Source organism: Neophocaena asiaeorientalis, unplaced genomic scaffold (genome assembly GCF_003031525.2).
Source record: "Neophocaena asiaeorientalis asiaeorientalis breed wild unplaced genomic scaffold, Neophocaena_asiaeorientalis_V1.1 scaffold79, whole genome shotgun sequence".
NCBI classification, from domain to species: Eukaryota; Metazoa; Chordata; class Mammalia; order Artiodactyla; family Phocoenidae; genus Neophocaena; species Neophocaena asiaeorientalis.
Window position 1 is genome coordinate 6,753,671 of NW_020175402.1, and position 16,612 is coordinate 6,770,282.

The 16,612-nt window shown below is 56.0% G+C and overlaps 1 protein-coding gene across 3 annotated transcripts in view; it reads left to right on the forward strand.

Annotated features, from left to right (window-relative positions):
* The window catches only part of PTPRU (protein tyrosine phosphatase receptor type U), an 81,323-nt gene extending 66,764 nt beyond the window's left edge, over positions 1-14,559 (forward strand). The window contains exons 19-30 of one of the 3 annotated variants that reach the window (XM_024766833.1): positions 641-677; positions 1,285-1,382; positions 1,464-1,580; positions 2,385-2,539; positions 3,967-4,102; positions 4,618-4,767; positions 6,362-6,535; positions 9,147-9,287; positions 11,439-11,564; positions 11,698-11,855; positions 12,961-13,096; positions 13,350-14,559. In XM_024766833.1, the coding sequence (XP_024622601.1) occupies positions 641-677; positions 1,285-1,382; positions 1,464-1,580; positions 2,385-2,539; positions 3,967-4,102; positions 4,618-4,767; positions 6,362-6,535; positions 9,147-9,287; positions 11,439-11,564; positions 11,698-11,855; positions 12,961-13,096; positions 13,350-13,412 (1,491 nt within the window). In that variant the 3' untranslated portion in view covers positions 13,413-14,559. Of the gene's footprint in view, positions 1-640; positions 678-1,284; positions 1,581-2,384; positions 2,540-3,966; positions 4,103-4,617; positions 4,768-6,361; positions 6,536-9,146; positions 9,288-11,438; positions 11,565-11,697; positions 11,856-12,960; positions 13,097-13,349 lie in introns of all 3 variants that reach the window. The other 2 variants (XM_024766834.1, XM_024766832.1) reach the window with 2 other exon arrangements.
* Positions 14,560-16,612: the final 2,053 nt, after the last annotated feature.

The window sequence follows — 16,612 nt, forward strand, 5'->3', positions numbered from 1 at the left end:
ATAGGTACTCAAAAATGTATTATTATTTTAATAAATAATTATTTTAATTATTTGTTATTGTTTTTATTATTGATTTCAAAGATTTTAAAACACATTTTATCTGAAGTCCATGAGCAACTCCTGTGCTCATTTGCTCCTAACCTGAAGCCTTCATCTGGCCACCCAAGCTCTGGGTGACTGGGGTTGTCGGGAGGGGCATTGCCCGTTCTGGTTGCCCTGAGGGGGCCTGGGATAGCTGACAAGACCCAGCCTAGGATCTGGGGTTGCTTAGGGTCTCTGGGGCTTTAGGAACAGGGCAGGGTCACCCCGCAATTTATTTGTCTTCAAACAGCAGCCGGGTTGTAAGCAGATTGCGGATAATTATCCCCAATTTATGAATGGGGAGACCCTCTAGGCCCATAAAGGAGTTGTGTCCTCCCTAGGGTCACATAGCAAAGATGGGTTTAAACGGAAGACACTGGTGTCTAAGCTGTACTTCCTTCCTTACTTGGGGACTGGGAGGACAGGGTCACCCTGGTCAGGAGGGTGGGGCAGTTCCCTGGGAGGTGTGTGCAGCTTCTGGGAGAGGAGGGCAGAGGGGGCCTGAGCAAGTGAGGGGCTGCTCCCTGGGGTCTTACCACACCGTCTTCTCCTGTTCCAGGGTTACCACAGGTCAAACCACTTCATAGCCACTCAAGGTACCTGGCAACCACCCCCCCCTCCATGTGCCCCTCAGTGTGCCTGCCTTCCTGCCTTCCCTGCTTATCTGCCTGCCTCCCATCTGTCTCTCTGTCTGTCTGAGCCCCGCTCTCTGACTGGGTGTCTGGAATCTGGCCATCCGTCTCCGCCCCCTCTTTGTGTTTTTGTTTCCCTGATGTGCACCATCCATTTGTAGCTCCTGGTCCAGCTGTCTGTCTGCATGCAAAAGGGCCAGCCAGACTCGGTCCTCACGGGTGTGGACTGTGCCTCTTGGTCTGGGGGCCGCCTGGGTCCCTCTGGCTGAGTCTTCCCGCCCAGCTGTCCATCTGTCCATCCCGCCTGGAGACTTGTGCCGTGGCCCTCTAGCTCTGCTTCTTGGGTTGCGCTCAGGATGAGGGGTGTCTCCAGGCAGGCCCTCCCTGATAATGCCCACCCCCAGGGCCCAACAGGCATGAGTTGGCAGTTGGTGGGGTGTGTGTGGGGTGAGCACGAAGCCCCCATTTGGGGCTCGGGAGTCTCCTGGCCTGGGGTGGTGGTGCGGGGCAGCCGTGTGCTGGGCCTGGGTGGAGACCTGGCCTCAGGGAAAAGCATCCTCTGTGCCCCCAGGGCCGAAGCCCGAGATGGTCTACGACTTCTGGCGCATGGTGTGGCAGGAGCACTGTTCCAGCATTGTCATGATCACCAAGCTGGTGGAGGTGGGCAGGGTAAGTGGGGCGGTGGGGGACGGGTGTGGTGGGCCAGGGGGCAGTGAAGAGCCCGCTGAACCTGCCGCGTGGGGACTCCAGGTAAAATGCTCGCGGTACTGGCCAGAGGACTCGGACATGTACGGGGACATCAAGATCACGCTGGTGAAGACGGAGATCCTAGCGGAGTATGTTGTGCGCAGCTTTGCCCTGGAGCGGGTGAGTCTCCTGTCGTCACGGGGCCCTTCCCAGGCTGCCTGCGAGGTGGGGCAGAGCCCACCTCCCCCAGCCCAGGAGTGGAGGGTGGGAAGGGCCCCGCTGCCTGCCCAGCAAGGCAGCTACTCGGTAACTGCTGAGAGCACCGTGGACGGGTGGAAAGGTGGCCGTCTTTGCTGGCGACTCCGAGAGGAAGTCGAGGCGATGAGGATGATGCGGGTCGCAGCCCAGGTGCCGGTCCTGTTCTGTGCTAGGCTCTGTGCTAAGCCCGTTGCACATATTGTTTCAGCCCTGGAAAGCTCTGTGGGATTAGGCCTTTGCCCTTAGACCCATTTTATAGTTAAGGAAAGTGAGGCTCAGAGTGGTTACATCACTCATGAAAAGCCACAGGGTCAGGCATGACCAGATTTTCCTAATCATGGTCCCACTTGATCGTCTGTAAAATCCTCAGAAGAAAGATAGTTTTCCCCCTTTGAACTAAGACCCGGAGAGTCAAAATGATCTCCTAGGGCTGTTGTGTAATCCAGGCGGTAGAGGTGGGTGACTGCTAACGGAGGTTTGGCACCAGGAAGATCCCAGCCCAACTCCTGCATAATATCTGTCTCGTCTAACTTCGGGCAAGTGGTTTCTCCTCTTTCGAGCCTTAGTTTTCTCACCTGTACAATGAATCATTAATACCCACCTCTTGAGTCTCATTGGGGTGAACTGAGTTCTTGCGGTGAGATGCTCACCCCCGTGCCCGGCACACAGCAAGTGTCTGATAGACGCCAGCAGGGACTCTGACTGTTACTACTCTTGTCTCCCCAGAGAGGCTACTCTGCTCGCCACGAGGTCCGCCAGTTCCACTTCACGGCGTGGCCGGAGCACGGCGTCCCCTACCACGCCACGGGGCTGCTGGCTTTCATCCGGCGCGTGAAGGCCTCCACGCCCCCTGATGCTGGGCCCATTGTCATCCACTGCAGGTGGGGTGCCGGGAAGCCCAGGGAGAAGAGGGGAGGGGAATGGGGCTGTTGGAGGTCCCTAAACGAGATTGGACTTGGGTCCTTCCTGCTCAGAGACAGAGGACAGGGGAGAATGACCACCAGGGGCCCTTTGCACTTTGAGCTTTGGCTCTGGGGTTGGCACCCTTGTGTGCTCCCCAAGACCTGGGGAGGCCCTTCTCTCAGATGCCGAGGGGGCGCTGGAGACATGGAGGGCGTGAGGGGTTGGCGAGGCACCAGGCGGGACTGAGATCCACTTGCTTCCTTTGAGCAAGTGTGCCCCTGGAGCCCCCTTCTGGTCTGTACCCCCGTCCTCCCTTCCAGAGCAATCACTGTCCTGACTTCTAAACCTTAGATTCATTTTGCATGCTTTTGAACTTTGTATAAATGGAACCATACATCAGGTGCACTTTGGAATCTGACTTTCCCTTAACCTTACGTTTGTAAGGTTCATCCATATTGTATCCTGTTCCACTGGGTGAATAAACCACAATGTGTTTGTCCACTCTGCTATGGATAGGCATTTCCAGCTTTGAGCTATCGTGAATAGTGCTACTAAGGACATTCTATTGCATGTCTTTTGGCCGACACACACACACCTTCCAGGGAGGTCTGTACGTAGGAGTGGAATTGCTCTGTGTGAATGTTCAGCCTTGCTAGGTACTACAAACAGTTTTCCAAAGTCGTTGCACTAATTCAAGCCCCCAGCAGCGGTGTACGGGAGACACGGCGGCTGTGTGTCTCTGTGGCTGACACTTTGCTACTGCCATTTTCAAGCTTGAGATCTTGGTGTCATCTTTGTCCTCCCCCCTCCTCTCAACTCTGCTCAACCTGGTGCTGAATGTGAGGATCCCAGAATCGGGCCCGACCCAGCCCAGCTCTCAAGGAGCTCCCAGTTGGTGAGGGAGACAGCCACATAAACAATGACCACGGAGCAGGAAGGAAGGTTTTGATAAAAGTCCACCCAGATTGCTCTGGGAGGTCAAAAGCATGACATCTGCTGGAGGATCCACTGAGTATGTGAGTGGGTTTGAGTGCGTAGGGCTTTGAGGGATGTGCAGGAGATTTGGGGACATCCAGGAGACCAGAACATTCTTGGATTAATGTTCTCTGAGTAGCACCATTGTTCCTCTCCCCCAGTCACAGCTGCTAAGTTGGGCTGGTTTCACACCTGCATTCTCCCTACCCTTTCTTTCCTCTCCTTCCCCAAGGCCCAGCCCCCACTCTGTCCTCTATCACATTTCACCAGAACTCTTCCAAGCAGCCTTGTGTCTGGCTCCTCCTGTATCCCCCATCCCCTGTGTGGCGTAGATATGGCCAGGGGCCCCAGGCACCCTCTTCTCTTCTTCTGCTTGGTCCCGGGCTTCCTCCCCAAGGCCCTGACCTGGCCTGGGCCGCTCTCTCCCCAGCGCGGGCACTGGCCGCACAGGTTGCTACATCGTTCTGGATGTGATGCTGGACATGGCGGAGTGTGAGGGGGTCGTGGACATTTACAACTGCGTGAAGACCCTCTGCTCCCGGCGCGTCAACATGATCCAGACTGAGGTGGGGTTGCAGCCCTCTCCCCGCTTCCCCTCCAGCAGGAGTGTCCCTCGTTCAGGAGCTTGAAGCCGGTGGAGTGTGTCAGAAGGGTGTCCTAGGATGTCCCCTTGTTATTTCCCATCCCTGAACTTGGCCGGCCAGCCTCTTAGGGTCTTCCCAAACTCAGCTCCACTGTGTTCAGTTGGGTGAGGTCAGACAGCACTGCGCCAAGGTCATAGGTTCTACAGTCAAGACATAATGCTTACTGGGTTTGTCTCCTCACTAGACGTGTGACCCTGGGCTGTCCCCTCACCTTCAGAGCTTCTCATAGGGTTATTATGGGGATGAAATATGAGATAAGTGAGCAAACATCCCTGAAGGTTGTTTCAGGTACAGTGGGTCCAACCTGTAGTAACAGGTGGTTGGACTCCACCTCAGAGCAACCCGGCCTCAAACATGAGCTTGCCTCCCCCCTCAACCCTAAAATCTCTAACTTCTGCTCCCCTCCTGGTTCCTCATATTCTCATCTCCTGCTCCAGGAGCAGTACATCTTTATCCATGATGCAATCCTGGAGGCCTGCCTGTGTGGGGAGACCACCATCCCTGTCAGCGAATTCAAGGCCACCTACAAGGAGATGATCCGCATTGACCCTCAGAGTAATTCCTCCCAGCTGCGGGAGGAGTTCCAGGTGGGGCATGAGTGTATGTGTATAGGTGTGGTTTATGAGTATGTGAGAGTGTGTGTGTGTGTGTGTGTGTGTGTGTGTGTAGTATTGGGAGGTCCTCAGTGCTGTAGGAGTCACCGAGGGCCAAGCAGGATGCACAGAGCTGGGTTACTAGGAAGGACTTAGAGACAGTGGAGGAGGTGGTGCATCCAAGAAATTAAGAGTCCAGGCTTTGAAGTCAGATAAACCTGGGTTCAGATCCTGGCTTACCTAGTTAAGAGCTGTGAATAACCTTGAACAAATCACTTGAACTCTCTAAACCACAGTTCTCTTACCCAGAAAAGAGATAGTTAATATTGTCCTTGCAGTCTTTGTAGTCATTAGGATTCTTTTGGTTGCAGGTGATAGAAGTCCAGCTCAGTGGCTCTTGTAACTGAAAAGTCTGAGGATGTGCAGCTTTAGTTATGGCTGGATCCAGGGGTTCAAATGATGATGCCAGGATTTAGTCTGTGTCCATTTTTGGTTCTGCTTTCTTCTGTTTTTGGCTTCATCCTCAGACCCACACTCTGGCCTCTCACGGTGTCAGGCTTACGTTATCTTTGCCGTCAGAAGACTCTGGAAGAGGGCAGTTCATGCTCCCAACAGCCCCAATAAAAGTCCCAACCAGACTCTCATGTGCCCATTTCTGAGCTGATCACTGGGACCAGAGAGATGGAGCGCACTGATCGGCCTAGGCCTGGTTCTCGGGGCAGGGCCAGTCTCACCATGTCACATGACTGAGGTGGGAGAAGGCTGGTTCGCCAGAGAAGTTTGAGCATGGTCACTGGGTACGGAGAGACCCCAGATGTCCTTTCTACTCCAAGGTTCCCGTGAGGGTTCGGTGGTACGTGCCGGGTGCCTGGCACTCTAGGATGGCCATAGAGTGATGTCACAGGAAATGTTCTCTGTGATTCCTAGAGAAGGATGTTGAGCCCTGAGGACCATGAGAGACTGGGTTCCCTGATAGGGAGCCCCAAGAACAAGAGAAGAAATGGAGACCCGGTGAATCAGGATGCATGAGGCATGAAGGCAGGAGGGTAGGGGAGGTGACCCAGAGTCCCTGGCTTGCTATTGTGCCAGGTGTCCCTTGACAGGGCCATGATGGAGGAAGGTGACCACCTGTGTCAGTCCCTGGAGTCTGCTTTGTGGAAGATATGGGGTTTCAGGACTTAGCTCCTTGCAAGCACCTGGTAATGATCCTCATGGCGCCATCTGTGTATTGAAAGCTGTGCCTGTGCCAGGCTTGATATTATCTCACTTATCCTCCCAGCAGCCCCGTGAGGTAGGCATATTATTATCCCATTTTACAGTTGAGGGAAAATGAGGCTGAGAGATACAGTAGCTTGTCTAAAGTTACATAGGTGCTGAGGAGGCAGACTCCAGTCCCCAGAGCTCTGTCCAGGCCCTGGCATCCTGGAGACAGGGAGCCTGTATCCCTCCCTCTCTCCCTTCCCTCTGGACCTCAGTTTCTCCATCCATTAAATGGGCCTAATAACCCAGCCCCATCTCCTTCATGGGGCTGGGAGGAGGCCCCCCAAACACAGGAGTCACCTCCCTTTCCTCTCCCCACCCCTTGTAGACGCTGAACTCGGTCACGCCGCCGCTGGATGTGGAGGAGTGCAGCATCGCTCTGTTGCCCCGGAACCGGGACAAGAACCGCAGCATGGACGTCCTGCCACCAGACCGCTGCCTGCCCTTCCTCATCTCCACCGACGGGGACCCCAACAACTACATCAACGCAGCCCTGACAGATGTGAGTGCACGGGGGTGCCCACGGGGGTGGGGTGGGCTCTGGGACTCTCCCACCCAGCAGCATCTGGGAAGGTCCAGGAGCCAGGGGGGCAGAGCTGAGGGCTCTGATTAGGGGGACCCTCTGCCTTTTTTGGGACCAGGCCCATTGTGTGGTCCTCCTTCCCCCAAGGGTCTTTCATTCAGGGCACTTAAGCCAGTGTCCCCCTTCAGGTATTACCGCTGGCCTGAATAGAAGTCTGGGTGGTGGAGTTCAGACAGGGCTGTCTCCAGGTTCAGGCCCAGCAGAGCCTGGGGTAGGATGAGTGATTCGAGGGCTTTGACTGGGGAGGCTGGGAGGGTTTGGGGTTGGGACTTGAGATTTGATGTCTGGAGCCAGGGGAGCTTGTCTTGGGGTGGTCGAGCTAGAGCCTGCCCAGGACCTGGCCTGGAGTAGTGACTTGTTCCCTGGGCCCAGCCTGGCCATGGTCTGAGGGCTCAGGAGCTGTTTAGGAGCCCCTTCCCTTGCTCCCAGCTCAGGGGGCTCCACCGCCTTTACTGGGCATTGCAAGCAGAGCAGGGGCTTTAGGGTCCAGTGAATAACTCCCAGGTGCTGCTACCTGAGGGGGATGAGTCTGGGAGTGTCCCCTCACTCCTTCCCCAACTGGACCCAGTTGAGAGAGAGGTGTAGAGGCCAGACAGGTGGAGGTAAAATGTTACCGTTTTAAGAAAGCCAGTGGCACTGGAGAATGTGACTTCAGTGATGTGGCTAAGTGGACTGGCTGCTCCTTCACCCCTCAGGCAGGCAGACCGGTCCTCCCGGCCACAGCTGTCCAGCCACAGCCCCACTCATGCCCCCTACATCAGGGATAGGCCTTTCCTGCGGCAGGGAGCAGCAGCCGTTGAATGCACACCTTCTGAGGACAGGACGGGCTGGCCTGGAAAAAGCAGGGAAGGGGCCGAGCTCAGCGCGCTCGGTCCTCATCCCAAACTTGCCCATGGGAGGAGTGCGTGAAGGTGGGCCGAGGCCAGGTGTGTCGCCACTGGACGTCCCTCCACGTGGAAATGAGAGCTGAGGGGAGGGAGGTTCCCCTACAGCAGGGACGAGGGAGATGGGCCTTTCTTGGCCCAGTTCCTGGCCAGGGCCCCTTGGCACGCAGGTGCAGGGGACAGTGGGGTTTCTCTAAGGAGGGAAAGCTCCCACACTTGCTTCCCAGGGGCTTCCTGGAGCGAGCTGAAGGCAAGTGGGGGAGTGGCCCCAGCCACTGCAGGGAGTGAAGGGAGAGGGGGCCGGGGCCCTGGAGAGGAGGCAGAGGGTGCTGGCGAGCTTTGGATGGGATCGTAGGAATCTGTGGCCTCCCTCTCAGCTTGCTCTTTGGCCTCAGCGTGCCCATCTGCACATGCGGGGATGGAAAGGAGGCTCTGTGAGGTCCTGAGAGTCTCTGAGCTGGAGAGGGTCACGCTGGCTCCCTGGCCTTGGATGGGAATGGGCGAGTAAGGTGGCGAAGCTTCCCTGGGGCCATGATATCTCACACACTTGATCCCAGCCATGCAAAGCCTTTTTGCCTCATGAACCATGAGTCCCAGGAGCCAGGAGGCCCTGATGCTTGGGTTGTAGTGAGCTAATCTCGGGGCCAACTGGGGTCTGTTGCGGGTGGTTAAGTCTGCAGGGAGCTCCACTGGGTGCCCAGGCCTGAGGTTTGGAGCCTGGCTGGACCTGGCCTTCAGGAGCTGGCAATCAGGGAGCCTTCAGTGAGCCCTGGGGAGGGGGTCGGAAGAGAAGAGCATCAGGAGAGGAAGGGGGACATGGCACAGGTGGGTCAAGGCAGGGCACCAGGATGAGACTTGGGGCTGGGGCACTGAAAGGGGGGAAGGCTGGTGCCAGCCCACCTGGAGGGGCAAGGTTGGGAGCAGGGAACAGAGTCAGTACCGGTCACTGGTCTGGGGTCCTGGGTTGGGGTGTCAGACCTTTGATCCGTGGAGTTGGAAGGGACCTAGCTATTTATTTATTCAAAAATATTTATTGAACCCCTACAAAGTTCTGGGCACAGGCCACACCCTGAAATCTCTGCCCTCCTGAACCTTGTATTTGGGGAATGGGTTGAGACAGTCAACAAACAAATATGCAATGGAATGTCAGTCGCTGGTGATTTCTACAAAAAACAACCAGGCAGAAGAAGTATTTAATGTGGGTCTTGGGGTACGTGTGTGGCAATTTTTAATGAGTTCGTAAGGAGGGCCACTTTGAAGAGGTGAAGTTAAGCAAAGACCAGAAAGAAGTGAGGGAGAGAGCCATGTATACACTTGGGAAATTTGTTCCTGGCAACAGGAATAGCAGGTGCAAAGGCACTGAGGCAGGGAGCAAGCTTGGCCAGCCTCTGCCTACCATGCCCAAGCTCCCATTGCCACCCATTGGGAACCTTTTGCCCTTTAGCTCCTGGGGGCCATGGGCTTGGGCATTAGAGGTCTGGGGGCTCACCCCATCAACTCAGGCCTCAGTTGCTGGCCAGCCTCCAAATTGGGCCCTTGGAGGCAGCCTGGTCCTTTGGGGGCAGAGCTGTGGTGGGCAGGGCAGGAGGACAGTCTGTTGCAGAGGCTTGGCAATGTCGGGGCACTGAGTTCTGGTTTCCCTGCAGAGCTACACGCGGAGTGCAGCCTTCATCGTGACCCTGCACCCGCTGCAGAGCACCACGCCTGACTTCTGGCGGCTGGTCTACGACTACGGGTGCACCTCCATCGTCATGCTCAACCAGCTGCACCAGTCCAACTCCGCCTGGGTGAGGGCCCTGCTGGCCGGGCAGGCTGGCTACCTGCAGCCTAGGACCTCAGTGTATTCAAGGGCACATCTCAAAAGTCAGTGGTTGGAACCCAGCTCTGCCACCTACTTGCTGAGTAGGGACCTTAGATGTGTCCTACTTCCTCCCAGAGCCTCAGTTTCCTTGTCTGTAAAACGAGGCTCAGACTAGAGAAAAATAGCTGTTCTTTATGGAGCATCTGATGTATGCCAGGGACTCTGCTTTGCGCTTATGGGCTTCAGGTGAGAAAATTAAGACCCAGAGAGGTGAAGTGACTTCTCCAAGGTCACATAGCTGGGCAGTGGCAGAGCTGTGCCCCCTACCCTGGGCTGCCTCCTCCCAGAGCCTCTGCTTTTTCAGTCACTCAACGAAACTGCTCATGATGGGGGCCTTTGAGGCAGAGTAAAATTCCAGCCTCCTTACCTTCCGACTGTTTGATCTAGGGTAAGTTAATCTACCTCTCTGAGCCTCAGCTTCCTTCTCTGTGAAATGGGGACTATCACAGCACCTGTTCTCTCAGGGGTTATTGTCAGGACCATGTAGGATGTATGCTTAGCACTGTGTCATGCCCGGCACATGGCAGGTGCTCAGGACATGGCAGGGATGAAGATGATGAGGGTGACAGTCGCTTCTGAGGTTGGTCCAGACACTGGTCAGTGATTTCAGCCTAGGGGCAGCTACCCTCATTTCCTTTCAGGGCTCCCAAAGCTGGAACTCCTGGGAGGTACAGACGCCCAGCCTTCCACCCTGCATGACCATCTTCTCTAGATCTCTGGGCCCCCGCTCTCCCCAGGTCCCCATCCCAGGAGGCCCAGGAAGATTTGCTGTAAAATGAGCATGACAGCCTCTTAATGGCTGCCTGGGGAAGATGGTTAACTGGGTTCTTTGCAAGTGAGGCGCTTGGTATAAATGACCTAGAACTGCAGGGTAATGGGCTCCAGCACCTGGACAGGGAATCCCATGTGGCAAGGACCTGCCCTTGCTCAGATGGAGGCGAGGGACCCATAGGGAGTCTCACACAGATGTCATTCACTAGTCACCCATTTGCTCATTCATTCAACCACCTTTCCTCACGGGCCACTCCCTGTCAGCCTGGTGGGGAGACAGAACACACGACCCCTCCCAGATCTCACGGTCCAGGGGTAAGCAGGTACAGAAACTGATCATGACAGCAGAGGGAGAGGGCTATCATGGAGCTGGCACAGGGACACACAAGAGCCTGGGGGGATGATTGATCAGGGAGGGCTTCCTGGAGGAGGTGATATCTGAGCTGAGATGTGTAGGAAGGGTAGAGTTCACTAGGTGAAGAGGTGGGAGATGAGTGATCCATGGAGAGGGAGCAGCACGTGTAAAGGCCTGAATGCAAGGAGTTGCCAGGCCCCAGGCAAAGGAGGACGGTAGTGTCCTCTCTTCGTGGTCAGAGAGGGAGGCAGATGGAGCATGGTGTTGTCTGGGAGGAGCCTAGGGACCATTTCACAGATGGAGAAACTGGGGCCCAGAGAAAGGAAGAGCCTTGCTAGAAGGCTGCTAGAAGCTGGGGCCTTGGACCAGCTGCCCAGAGAACCCGCGTATGTACGTGTGTGTGGGCTGCTTCTCCTGTGTCCCTCCACTGTCTTGAGTCTGTGGCCTGGAAGGGGTACATTTAGGACCCTGACTGCATGGAGGGATCTTGGGGCAGGAGTCGGGGTGCTGAGCTGTGTTGCAGCACAGGGACACCTCACGTCTGTGAGCTGATGCTGGAGGGCCGAGGCAGCAAGAGAGAGGGCCGTGGGGCAGGGGTGCTGGCGTGGGTGGGGGTGATCTGAGGCCTGTCCCTGGAAGAAGGCAACTTCGTGTAGATGTGTGTGCTGGTGAGTGTGTTGGGTGTAGCTGTCTCGTGGCACGGCAGTGAGTGTCCGTGTACCACTATAAAGGGTTTGCCTTGGCTGACCTGAGTGTGTCAGTACAAACGCACTGGGGCGGGCGTGCACTACGGTCTGATGGGTGAGCGGTGGGATGTGGGGGGAACTGAAGGTGAGTCTGGAGTGAATGGTGGGCCCCGGACAAGCGTGCAAGTCTGGGGGTGGGCGTGGGCGGCAGCTGCCCAGCCGGCTCAGCTCAGCTCCGCTCCGCCCCCTCTGCCCACGCTCCCAGCCATGCCTGCAGTACTGGCCTGAGCCTGGCCGGCAGCAGTATGGCCTCATGGAGGTGGAGTTCGTGTCAGGCGCAGCGGACGAGGACTTGGTGACCCGCGTTTTCCGGGTGCAGAACATCTCTCGGGTGAGTGATCTGGGAGCTCCAGGATGAGAACCTTGGTGGGGGCTGAGTGGCTTTGAATGACCCTCTTGAGGTCCCCAGGGGGCCGTGCAACCCTTGGCACTCATGTCCCCTGGCTGATTGCCCGCACCTCCAGCTGCAGGAGGGGCACCTGCTGGTGCGACACTTCCAGTTCCTGCGCTGGTCTGCGTACCGGGACACGCCGGACTCCAAGAAGGCCTTCCTGCGCCTGTTGGCCGAGCTGGACAAGTGGCAGGCAGAGAGTGGGGACGGACGCACCATCGTACACTGCCTGTGAGTGCCGGCCCTCCCTTGGCTGGGAGGGGGGGTCAGGGCCCCACGGGACCGGGGCAGAGGCCAGTGTGAGAGAGGGCCTCGGGGCTGTGGCACCCAAACCCTGAGCTCCCAGGCAGCGCGGCCTGGACTCTGCCCAGCCAGGCGAGGCTGGCCCTGCCTTCCATGGAGGAGCCCAGTCACTTTCCAGGGTGTGGACTCAGTCCCGAACACCCGCCCAGTACCCTCTGTGTGATGTTTGACTGGGCCAATTTAATTAGAGAGAGTCTTGTCGGAATAGTTAGTTTAGCCCATGATTCGGTAATGTACTTTTCAAATCAATGGAATTCTGGTCTTTGTTCATGTCTGTATGTCTGTAGCTTTTTTCATTCATTCATTCACATGCCTCATTCACAGATTCGTTTATTCACTCACATCTGGGTGCAGTCACTTCTTTGCCTCCCACTTTTTCATGCTTTCAGCACTTACCCTTCCCTGTGTCAGGCTGGGCACATGGGGGGCAGGGACAGGGAGCTGAGTCAGGCAGGGCGTGACCCTCGAGGGCTTTTGGTTCTAGTGGGAGAGACCCCTTGAGAAAGGGACAGAGGGCCTAGTCCGTCCCCCATCTCCCAAGAGGAACCCCACACCCCAGGTCACAGGGAACAGTGGAGGGAGAGGGCTGGGGACTGGGGGAATGGGAGGGTCTCCGTGTGAGAGGCCATGGGTCTGACTGGGAGTGTATCTGTGTTACTCGGGGTCGCTGGTGTTCCCAGTGTTTGTTTTCTCTCCAGCTCTCTGGTGTTTTGCTTGCTGCCTTGCAGTCCTCTTCTGTCGCTGGCTTTGTCTCAGTGTCTTTCTCTTGGAGTGTGTCTGGCCTCCTTTCTCTCGAACCTGCTCTGTTTCTCTTGGAAGCTCTGCCTTCCTAGATACCTTCCACTTGGGATGCTAGTCTGTTATCCCCTTAACCTTCTCTTCCTGCTGCTGCCTCTGGGCTCCCTGACTCCTCCCATCTGGGTTCCCTGCCCCGCCCCTCCCTTCTGGATTCCCTGGCCCTGCCCTGCCCTTCACCCTTGAGTTCGCCCTACCCACCAAGCCCAGCCCCAAATCTTTCGTGTCTCTCCTTTAGAAATGGGGGCGGCCGCAGCGGCACCTTCTGCGCCTGCGCCACGGTCCTGGAGATGATCCGCTGCCACAACCTGGTAGACGTTTTCTTTGCTGCCAAAATGCTTAGAAACTACAAACCCAATATGGTGGAGACCCTGGTGAGGCGCCATGTACCCCTTGCCCAGCCACTTCCAACTTCCCGGTCCACGCCCGGCCAGGCCCCTCAGCACCCCTCTCCCTTATCTGGCCCCCACAGTTGGGCCTTGGGTTCTAGTCCTCTGGTACCAAAATGTTACCCCCATTTCTCCCCTTCTCCCCATCGATGGGGCAGGGCTCATGCTTGCCCCTTTGCCCCAGTACTAGGGTACTAGGGAGGGACCAGGCTGGTGATTCCTTCTCTCCCTCTCCCAGGATCAGTACCACTTCTGCTATGATGTGGCCCTGGAGTACCTGGAGGGACTGGAGTCAAGATAGCAGGGGCCCCTGGCCTGGGGCACCCACTGCGCACTCAGGGCCAGGCCCACCATCCCGGACTGGCATGGAAGACCTGCACCCCCAACTCTGCTCAGCTGTAGCCCTCACAGGGGAATTACTGGAGTGGGCACTGGGCCATCCTGGTGCCCCCTTCCACTGTGGGCAGGGCCTTTCAGCACCTCTGTGGGTACGCTGCGGGCCAAGGAGGAGCTTAGCAAGACTGCAGCCCAGCCCACCTCCGCGGGGTCCTGCAGGCCTTCTGAGAGGCCTGGCGCTGCCCGGCAGAGTGACGGGCTCAGAACTGCCGGCTCTGGGAGACCCAGGCTCAAGCCCCTGGATTGCATCCCAGCCCTAGGCAGAGATGAGTGAAGCCCTGTAGAGCAAGTGCTAGGCCAGGGTTTCCACCCAGCTTGGCTGGACGTGGGTAGAGAGTGCACTGGGGCTTGGCATCTAGCATCCCATCTGGCCCAGCCCCTGAGGGTCCTGGGGAGACTGGGCTCTGCCTTGATTTGCCAGTGGGCACTTCAGACTCGTCCCCCCAGGGGGAACGTCAGCTGTCTCCCCCACCCGCTGCCTCCCTGCAGCCCCGGGGATATTTCGCTCATGACCCCTACCCACCCTCCATTTCTGCTTCCCTGAACGTGCTCTGAGCTTCCCCGAACCGGGATCTGCCCATCCTTACCCTGTCCCGTGTGGGGTCCCTTCCCTGCTTGACCCAATGTCTGCAGAATGAAGTCACCTCAGCCCCCGCTGCCTATAACTTTCAGGCCTCACTGGCTGGGTCCTGGGTCAGTGACAATCTGCAAGGCTGAATGACAGCCCCTGGGGTTGAGGTCCCTGTGGCTTCTGGTCAGGCTGGCCACTGGGACGCTATTAAATAAGGGGTGCTCAGCACCTCTAGGGTTTGGAGAAAGAAGGTATATTTTGGGATGGAGGATCTATGCTTTTGTTGTTTATTTTATTTTTTGATGGGGGGGGGTGGGAAGGTCTCTTTAAAATGGGGCAAGCCACACCCCCATTCCGTGCCTCAATTTCCCCATCTGTAAACTGTAGATATGACTACTGACCTACCTCGCAGGGGGCTGTGGGGAGGCATAAGCTGATGTTTGTAAAGCGCTTTGTAAATAAACGTGCTCTCTGAATGCCACAGAGCAGCCTTATGTGTGTCTGGCCGGCCTGACTGGGGCCTGCTCACCTGCCCCCAGCCTCCCAGTGCGGCGGGAGGGCCCTGGTCTGGCCTCGAATTGTCCATCCATAAAATAGGGGGAGGGGCATGGACCAGAGCATCGTTCAGGGGCCTCCCACTTGCAGAGCTGGTTCCAAGGGACCTTGGCTGTTGCTGTCTCCACCCAAGCCTCTGAAGCACTTACTCAGACAGGGGGCTTTATCCTGAGACCTCCGAGGGCCACAGAGCTAGCTGCCTCTGAACCCCTGGGGGCCTGGATCTAGGTTGAGCTCCTTCGCATCCAGCATGGGAAGCTCAGGCTTCAGTGTCAGGCAGATGGTCCCCACCATCTGTGAGACCCTGGGCAAATCAGCTGCCTCTCCTGGCCTTGGTTTCTCATCTGTAAAATGGGAACAATTCTATCATGATGAGATGAGGTAGTGGTTAAGTGCCTATGTGGTGCCAGGTGTGCAGAAAGAGCTCCATTTAAAACACAACAGAGATAGGACAGAGCAGACACATATCTCGTGGGGATGATTGTCCAGCTGCCTGAGTCCAGCCCATTCCCAGTCTCTGGCTTCCTCAGGGGGTGCAGTGGGAGGAGGAGTGCCCTGGCTGGCAGGGCCCTGAGTCACTCCTGGCTCTGTCACAGACTTGCTGTAGGACGTGGTGAAGACAATTCCTGTTTCTGGGTGTCAGTTTCTTCATATGAAGACTGGCTCTGTGATGTACTGATTCTGTTCACACACTGGCTGACTCTGCCTCAGCTTCTCCATTGGTTAAAGGATATGACCCATTCTAATGACCTCGTAATTCAACATCCTTTAATCTGAATTAAACAATTTTTAGACAGTTATGATCCCATTTAGCTAAGGCACAAACTAACACCCTCACACTCATTCTGAACTGACCACTAAGCCTTACCTGATGGGCTGCAAATGTATGTCATAGATACTGGCCAAGCAATAGAGTATAACTTGCTTTGACCAACAGAATGTGGCAGAATTGACATCAAGTGAGCTCTGGCTTCTAGACCTCAAGGGGCATTGCAGCTTTTGATTTTGCCCTCTTGGCACTCTGCCACGTAATGAAACCTGTCTTGCCTACTGGGAGATTTGAGGGCATGTGGAGAAGAGCCAACATGTGTGAATGAGGCCATCTTGGGCCCTCCGGCCTGGCTGACCTATCAGGTGAGTGTACTTATATGATTAAATGTAGCAGAAACTGCCCAACCAACTCCCAGAACTGGAAGAGATAATTGTTCTTTCTTTTAAGCCAGTAAGTTTGTGGATTATTTGTTATGCAGCAAAAGCTAACTGATACATATGTGTTCTGTGCAGTGGGTCAGCGCGGCCCTGCTTCTCCCTTCATCAGGTGCTGAGTTCCTTAAGGGCAGGAAGTGTTTCTGTGTCCATCTGAGTGTATCCACTTCTCAGCAAAGCACTGGACTTGGAGCTGATGCTCAGGAAATGTTGGTGTGAGGGAGGGAGGGAGCGTGGTGTGGTTCTGCCTGTCTGTCTGGCCTTACTTGACCTTTCAGAGGAGCTGGGAGGGTGGGTTGTGTATTAGGAGAAGCACTGGCTCCAGAATCAACAAGCCAAGCTCCCACATCCCCCCAGCTGGTGGCCTTGCTCAAGTTCCCGAACCACCCCAGGTTCAGTTTCTTAATCTAGAGAATGGACATAGCGTTACCCACTTGCAGGATTGGTTGTGAAGTCTGGAGATAAAATTGTTTAAAAAGAACTAGCAGAGTCCCTGGTGACATTACTGGCCCTTAGTAAATGCCATCTCTTACCATAATACTGAAGTCTCTGGATAGTAAATGTGATCACCATTGCCTGTCGCTGAGCACCTACAGGCTTTGTCTCTTACTTAATCCACACAACAGCTTTTCAAAGTAGGGGCCACTACCCCTTCATTTTAGAGATGAGGAGACGGAGGCTGAGGGAGGCATTTCCTCACCTAAAGTCACAGCCATTGCACGGCAGAGCCCAGACTTGAACTTGAACACACGCTGGGCTGACTTCAAAGCCCG